This window comes from Ciconia boyciana, chromosome 23 (genome assembly GCF_034638445.1).
Source record: "Ciconia boyciana chromosome 23, ASM3463844v1, whole genome shotgun sequence".
NCBI lineage: Eukaryota > Metazoa > Chordata > Aves > Ciconiiformes > Ciconiidae > Ciconia > Ciconia boyciana.
Window position 1 is genome coordinate 7,536,623 of NC_132956.1, and position 8,282 is coordinate 7,544,904.

General features: G+C 61.0%; 1 protein-coding gene across 3 annotated transcripts in view; it reads right to left on the minus strand.

The window, feature by feature from the left end:
* Positions 1-2,457, minus strand: part of LOC140643217 (receptor-type tyrosine-protein phosphatase V-like) — a 36,366-nt gene extending 33,909 nt beyond the window's left edge. For all 3 annotated transcript variants that reach the window (XM_072844724.1, XM_072844721.1, XM_072844723.1), the window contains exons 1-2: positions 1,935-2,457; positions 760-823 (exon numbers count right to left, since the gene is read on the minus strand). In XM_072844724.1, coding sequence (XP_072700825.1) covers positions 760-823; positions 1,935-2,000 — 130 coding nt within the window. In that variant the 5' untranslated portion in view covers positions 2,001-2,457. The remainder of the gene's footprint in view (positions 1-759; positions 824-1,934) is intronic.
* Positions 2,458-8,282: the final 5,825 nt, after the last annotated feature.

Sequence of the window (8,282 nt, forward strand, 5' to 3'; positions counted from 1 at the left end):
CTTTCTTATCTCATGAAGGTATGAGTTCTCCACCCATGTTTGTCTGCTTCTCTCAGGTTTCCAACAGACTGCATCGGCTGCCTCCATCTGTCACTTGGCAATCATCTTCACCTCTGCAGTACAAATGTACTAATATCTAAAATGGGCCAGAGGCATCCTCCAGCCCTGAGGCCCATGATCACAACACTGCTCACATCCCCATAGATAAGCTCCACTAACCGCATCACAGACAGCCACATCCAGGTACACCCCATGCCCTGACTGGTGCCTGCAGATCATCTGGGAGAGCTTTCACTGGCACGGGCCAGCACCATGCAGGCACCATGCGGGCTCCAAGCATATGGCACCGCTTCCTGGCTGCAGGGCAAGTGTGGCTGTGCTGCTCCCCAGCCAGCTTGGCACAGCCGTGGGGCTGCCCCATGGAGCATGATACTGCCCAGGAAGCTGCAGGGGCTCAGTGCAGGGCACCTATGGCTGTGCTGCTGCTGAGCCTGCTTGATGTTCCGTGGGAAGGAGGGAGCTTGGAGCCTTGACAATCTCTCATACTGCTCCCCCATAAGGCTGGTTGCTGGAAAAGGATGGGGCTGATTCCCTCCCCTTCCCTGGTCATGATCTGCAGCCTGCAGTAAGTCTAAAGCAGAGTATTTACAAAGCTACTCTTAACTCCAAGAGTCCTGGCCCTGCACATCTGCTCATGTCACAGCTCCTGAGCACCAAGACCACCCTCTGCAGCCTGGGGACCTCTTTGCTTTCACTTACCTCTATCACTGGGTGCATCCTGTCCCTCCAACCCTGCCCGTGCTGTCCGGTTGCATCCCTTGCCCTGGGGGATTGAAGGTGTCAAGTGAGAGAGGGGCAAGGTGAGGTGGTCTGAGCTGAGACCAACGCCTGGGAGAAGTGCCCTGTGCCAGGCCAGGGGTCAGGCTGGCCAGGCACAGGTCCCACCCAGACATGGCATCTGGGGGCTGCGGCCCTCTGGGGACTGTGACCCCTCTTTGCAGGAGAGGCCAGGTCACTGCTCACATCGCCCTTCCCTATCCAAGGCAGGGAGACAGACTCAGCAGATGTAGCTTGGGGGCTGCCCTGGCCTTTTGCATGGGTCCTGGGACTGCAGACCAACATGGGGCCATGCCTACAGGGGAAGACATCCCAGAAAAACAGCCAGGGCACAAGGGAAAGATCTGGGGAGGGAGGGAGCTCTGGACAGGCCCTGGCAATCTCATTCCCTCTACAGGCACCAACCCCCTTCCCATGACTATGGGGGGGGACGATAGAGGGACCCCAGACAGTCCAGCTGCCATCCCCCACAGGCTGCAAAGTGAGGGCTTTGCCTGAGAGCTCTAGAGCATCCAGCACCCTCCACACTGCAGCGGGTGCTGAGCACGCTCGCGGGACACCCGTCTCCCCACAGTCTGCTCGCGAGCAGGGTGTGCCCTGCTTAGGTTGAGGCTAGTTCCCTCCACATTAAAGGAAATAATCTCTGCCCACTCCCTGTCCCGCAACAAGCCACAGAGGAGCAATCATCTTTCTTTAGTTATTTCCCCCTTGGCTCTGCTGGCTGACCCATTTCTGGCTCCCCGACCAACTGCGGTGCTTTTGGGAGTGTGTGCGAGGAGGGGAGTGAAGGGGCTCCAGACCCCTGGGAACAGCAGCCAGTCAATTCCTGGGGCGAGGAGCCGTGCAGCCATGGCAGCAGTAACACGCTCAGATCCCAGGCGCTGGGGCAAGAGGGCATGGCGAGGGAGGGGGGAAGCGGACCCAGCTTGTAATTGCAAACGTCGCTAATTTGGTGCAGCTGCATGGCTGGAGAGGCAGCCCAGAAATATGCCGTCATTCCTCAGCGGGGTAGGACTATGCAAAGCCCCTTGCCGCCAGAGAGCTTGGAGCCAAGAGCCTGCATGGACAAACAGGGGGTTGAAGAGACAAGGTCTTACCTCTGCCAGGGTTCCCAGGAGCCACGGCACCCACAGGAAAAGCAGCGGCAGCAGCGGTAGTCTCATTGGGACCAGGGTGGCTGCAGATTAGAGGGTTGACAAGTTGTGGGGGGTAGCTTCTCAGCAGAGGCTGTCCCCAGCCAGCCCCTTCTCCCATGGCATCGAGGCGCTGCATCCCCACATGCTTTCCGAGCGCAGGTGACAGGATGACATCAGTGGGGACAGGCGTCGCATGCCAGCGCGTTGCACATCAGCCCTGCCAGCTGTCCTTGGGCAGGAGCAGAGCGCGCCTCCGGGCTGGGAGCAGTCCAGTGTGTGTGTGTGTGCCTCTCGCTGTGTGCATTTGCTATTGTTCCCGCGGATCTGTGTCCCTCGGCGGTGACGCTGCAGCTGTCCTTGTGCGAGCGAGTGTGTGCTGCGGCCAGAGAGCTGCTTGCCGGGGGGCTTGGAGGGGGGGCTCTCGCTGTGGCTGGGTCTCTGCACGGCTGGAGCCCGGTCTGGCCATCAGAAGGAGTTCTGCAGAGTTGTGGGAGTTGGTGCTGAGAGGGGAGGAGCGGGGAGGAGACAGGACAGGACAGATGGCAGCTCTGAGCTGGAAGGGAGTGCCCAAACCAGCCCCCAGCAAGGGGAGGGAGGGCGGAACCGCAGCCTCCGGCGACTGGGCTCGGGTGCTGGAGGGAGCATGGCAGGGGTGTGCACCCGGGGTGCTGTGCACCTTGCGGCTGTCTCTGTGCCTGGCACGTTCGTGCACCCTTTAGCTCTGCATGCATGAATTTCTGCACGGGATGCTGATGGGGAATGGGAGGTTTGGTCACGCTGGGTGGGAAGGGAGACGTGTGCCTCTGTGTGATGCTCATGGCACAGGGGCAGGCAGATTGGAGCTGGGAGGTGTGTGAATGTGTGTGTGTGTGTGTGTGTGTGTGTGTATACATTGTGAGAGGTTCCTGTGTGCTGCCTCCCATGGGTGCAAAGATACCTGGACCGTGCTTTGCCGATTTGAGGGGTTGGCTGGGTCTGGGCTGTGCCCTGTCTGCTTGTGGGTTGTAGGAGTTGTATGCGGTGCTGCCATGGGGAGCACACTGTGCCCCCCCAGCCGTGTGCAGGGCCGTGCATTGTGTGGTGCTGTGCTGTGTCTGTGCAATGCATGGCAGGATGCCAGCTCTGATTCAGAGCGGAGATGCCATTGGCTTCACATCAGCGCTGGAGATCTGGGACAGTGCTGGAAGAGGTTCAGTGATGCATCTATCCTGGAAGCCAGCGCAGCCTGTGTGGCCGTGGGAGTCTGCCCCAGTAGCCAGCATGGCCAACAACGGGGGCTATTCAAGCTCTGCTTATTGCTGTGAGCCACTGAGCTGTCAGGGTGGGACACATCCCCATGGCCCCAGAACAGCAGATTCCTTCCCTCAAAAACTCAGAGGTTTGTCAGGTGGGACCTGTGAGAGACAGATCAGCCCCCAGTGCCTGGGCAAAGACATGGGAAAGCCCCAGCCCCTGCACATAATTGAGAAGAGGTGGGGACACAAGGACCACAAGTCCAACCCCAGGTCCACCCCCCAAACCTCCTGACAGCCCCCAGGCTCATGGGGCCAGCTGGGAAAGGGGACAGAGCACATGAGTCCCCTTCTCTTTGCATGGGGGACAGTTAATTCCCCGGGTCCTGGCCAAATGAGACGGATGCCAGGAGTCCTGGTGTGTGGTCACAGTCGCATCTCTGCAGTGGTCCAGTCCCCTGCCTGGAGCGGGCTGAGAGTAAAGGAGCCCTGGCGCTGCTGCTCAGCCCAGCAGTGAGGGTTTATTTGTCACCTTCGTCTCCTCTGTTAATGACTCAGACGTCCCCCCAGCAGAGGCACAGCTCAACAACTGGAGGCCCTTCGAGTCACTCTGTCCCCAGCAGTGGCTGTCCCTCCCTCTGCCTTCCCTCTGCACCCTGGACATGAAGATCGGGGTGGGAGCAGAAGGCAATACCTTGGCTCCAGTGCAGACAAGCTTTTTAATCCTTAATCCTGGCAGCTCCGGGGAGGGCTGAATGTCAAAAATGCAAGCAGTGCATCTTCTCAAGTGATGGAGGCCCAGGATAAAAGCTCTGGTTCTTGGGGATCCCCTGATAAGCATTTGGGACTGAGGTCCACCAGCACCTGGGGTGATGGGGATGACCCATCAACCAGTGCCACAGACAGCTGGGGACACCCATCCCTGCTGCCGGGCGTCGGCGTGACCGGGGACTGGCCATCCCCCACAGGAGCTGAGTCCAGCGCAGGTGCTCATGGATATTGGAGGTGACGTCCTCCAGCCTTAGATGGATGGGGAGGGAGTCCGCCTCCACGAGCTGAGGCAGAGGGAGGTTTGGGGCTGGATGCTGCCGTCTCCAGTGGACTGGGGATTGTTTTAAAAGGCCGCTTTCCAGAGCTGGGCGGCTGCAGCCAGCTGGGAGGAGGCTGGAGCTCCCTGCTGTAGCAAGGGCTTGCCAGGTTTACCCGGGGGCCCGGAGTGGGATCCGGGAGGTTAGAGCTGGCCAGTCCCCAAACACATTTGCAAAGAGGCTTTCGGTGGATGTCCCCATGTGGGTCGGTGGTGTGGTGCAGGCTGTCAGGCAACGCGTCCTGCCACAGTGGCACAAGGAGACGTGACCCTGCGCTGGATGGGGAGCATGGGGTTGTGCTGCCATGAGCAGCCTGGAGGGTCAGGATGGCTGGGGCAGAGGCAGAGCAGACAGGGGAGGCTGGGGGTGGATGGGGCTGTGTGGAGTCCCCAGAGGGTGGCAGGTGATGGCACAGCTGAATTGGAGGAGCCCCTGGCTGATGAAGCAGGGGTTGGAGGTTAGGATGGAGGGCCTTGGCGGGTTGGAAATTGTGATCCAGGGGGATGGGGCAGGAGGGACCCTTGATTATGAAGGAAAACCCTGGGAAGAGATTTTGCATCCCACAGCATCTAAGGCAGGTGACAGGAGGCAGTGTCTCCTGCAGTGGCATAGACAGGAGATTTTCCCAGGCTACACAGTCAAGGTGGGGCTCCTCTATCTTCAAAACACACCAAAGAGCAGCTCCAGGACAGCAGGAGGACAAGCCCACTCTCTGGAGTCCTGCGAAACTCCAGCTGGGCTGAGTCTGCCCTGCCCAGCTGGGGAGCAAGCTGAGCCCATGCACACTCCCTACACCTGCCTGCCCGCAGCCCCGACGCTCCTGCCACCAGCCTCCCTGCAAAGCTGGTCATCTCCACCTCCAGCCACCCCAGCTCAGTAGGATGGAGTTGCAAGGGAGGTAGGTGGGATGTGGCATGTCAGGAGCTTGTTGGAAATCAGCTTCTGCTGCCATGGCCCTGCATGGGGGGGTACAACACCACCACCAAGGTAGTTTCTCCAGGCATTGGCTTTCCCAGAGACCAAGGGGTCTGTCCTGCCCTCCCTGGTCTCTGGGCTAGGGAGCAGAGCAGGGACCTCTGGAGCATGGTGTCTCCATCCCCCTGGAGCCCACTGCCATGCTGTGCCACTGCCCCACACCTCCCTGTCCAGGAGGAGAGGTGACCCCCTGCCCAGCACAAGGACATGCTGGGGGATGCCTCAGCACTGTGCCTTGCTGCCTGCTGGGCTGGGACTGACCTCTGGGCATGGTCCTGGAGGTGTCCCAGTGGCTTTCCTAACCTCCGCATGTTGCTGGTGGCCCATCACAGGGCATGCAGAACTGGCATCCCACTGGCTGTGGGGACACATCCATACCAGCCCCACTGATTTAAACCTGGGGACCCGGTGGTTGTGCTGCCTGAGCTCAGGGACTTTGGGCTGTGCCTGCAGTGGAAACAGCCCAAAGCGCTGGTGGGAGCCAAACCCAGGCCCTGTCCCTGGCGCCGCAGGGCTCAGCAGCCTCCCATACTGGACAGAAGAAGCTGCTCATTACATGCCAGTACTGCCCTCCCCGCGGCCACCCCGGACACTGTGCCACCACAGGCAAGGACAGAGAGAGAGCCCGCCTTCAGCTGGGGATGCCAGATCTCCCCTCTGGTCCCCCTGACAGTGAAGCCTTTGGCTGTGCCAGACCCAAAAACAACTGCAGAAGGTTTCTCCACCCAGCAGCTGGAACCCAGCCTGGAAACTCAGGGGCTGCCGAGTCATCACATTTTCCGTGAAGCAGCAAAGGCTACCGCAAGGAGCAGGGGGATGGGGGAGGCCCTGCCAACCGTGAGCGCTCGAAAGCTGTGCTGGCCAGAGCTGGGGTGGCATCGCAGGGTCTGTGCAGCCAGCCACCGCCTCCTGCAAGGGGGAGAGCCTCAGGCTGGGACACTGTCCTTGCCCCGGGCCCCAGTGGGATCGTCCAGTCTGGAGCAGAGACAGGAAAGTGGACCTCTGACAGCATGCCCATCATTGTGGTGGCAGGTCTTGCTCATGCTGAGGGACAGGAGCCACAGTGCAGTGGCAAAGGCCCTGTCTGGCAAAGGCTCCAGGCAGTCCTCCTGGGCAGTGCCAACCTCAGACCAGAGCAGAGTCCACCCCCAGTTTGCCTTCATACTCCATGCACTGGCCTTTACTCCAGGTGCCCTGGGCATGGAGCTGGTGGCACAGGGCTTGTCCTTGCTGAGGCATCTCCCAGACCTGAGCATGGCCCTCCACACTTGGGGGAAGTAGGGGACCTCCCTGGGAAGCAGCAGCTGGGGTGAGGATGAGCAGGGTGGGCAGCAGAGTGTGTGCCTGCGACACTCGAGCATCCCCAGTGTCACAGGGTCTGTGTGTGGTGACAGCCAGCAGGCAATGGGCACAGGCAGAGCCTGGGAAGGTCCCTGCACACTGCTGCCAGGGGACAGCAAGGACGCTGCCACTCCCTGAGGGACTCAGCCTGCCACCCAGAGAGGGCAGAGCCATGGCCTGGCACTATGCCATGAGTGATGCTGTTACTGCATGGAGGAGCCTGTACTCATGTCTAGATGTGCAGCCCTGCTGTCCCCATGGGAGCTCTGCCAACCCTCCCCGGGCAGGACCCCTTGCATCCAACCTGGTACTCTGTGACATGTTGCCCAGGGCACCTGTGATATGGGGCACTGGTGCCACTGGGATTGGACTGGGAGCAGCTCTGGGGATCCTGTCCTGCCTCAGCCCAGCAGCAACATCCCTCCTGTCCCTGTCCCTCTGGTCCCTGTCCCTCCGGTCCCTGTCTCTCCTTGTGCCCACCAGCACTGTGAACTGCCCCAGGCCACGATTTCTCCCCTCTGCCACCTCTGAGGTGCTGAGCGCTGCCCAGGGCTTCGAGGGAGGAACAAGGGGAACAGGCTGTTCCCGGGGCAGAGCCTGCAGAGGATGCAGGTGCCGCTGGGACCTCTCTCCTTGCAAGGTTCACACGCCACCGTTCTCCAGCCCTAAACCCCAGAGCACTGGGATGCTCTTCCTTCAACCCCTTGCAAGTGTTTAATCATTTCCACGTGGAGTCCTGCCAGCGCCACTGCCTGCCTCCTGCCCTGCGCTTTCAAACCTTGGAGCTCTTCCCATTTTGCAGAGAGGGGAGGTCAGGCAGGCAGTGGGGGACATCACCCCTTCTGCAGGCCAGAGCTGTGCCCAGGGCAGGCACAGCCACACTGGCCAGGGTACTGCATGGCCGGGAGGTACAGGAGTGACTCCCGTGCTCGGGTGATGCTCTGCGCTCCCCCTGCTCGCTGCCAGTGATGGATGAGACCTGGCAGCAGAGCCCAGGATGCCTGTGGGTGTGAACCAGGTGCCTGCAGACCTGGGAAGTGCAGGGCTGCGGGTGACTCAGAGCACGCCCAAAGCCGGCAGAGCCGGGCAGACCTGCTCTGCCCCCCCCGGGGTGTGGATGCCGCCCCTGGGGCTGAGCAGACTCGGCAGTCCCCTTCCCCTGGCCCAGGCAAGAGGCACCAGGTGGGGAGGGGTGATAGCAGCCTGGAGAGTGCCTGCCCCACACCTACTGCAAGCAGTGCTAGGGCAGCACCTGGATGGCCCCCCCAAAACCCCCTACTCCATCACCAACAGCCTGCAGAGCTCCACAGGGCTCTGCTCCCACCCTGGGATGTAGTGCCAGCACAGGCTGACAGCAAAGGTGCCCAGTGCTTCAGGATGCCACAGTCACGGAGCCAAGAAGTAGCCACAAAGCAACTCCCAGTGCCCACCCCGTGCCTCGCCATGCTGGGGACCCTGGGCACGAGATCCCCCCTCTGCAGGCACAGCCACGTAATGCCAGGCTCTGCTTCTGGCGCAGCCATGCACGGAGGCTGCCCATCCCCAGCCACCCGCCGCAGGGCCATGGGATGGGGTTTGCTCCCACCGTGCCAAAGCACAGGAGGGTCTGCCCTCCTTTCCCCACCACATGCATCCTGGCTTCAACCGCATGGCTGGGAAAAGAGAGAGAGGGG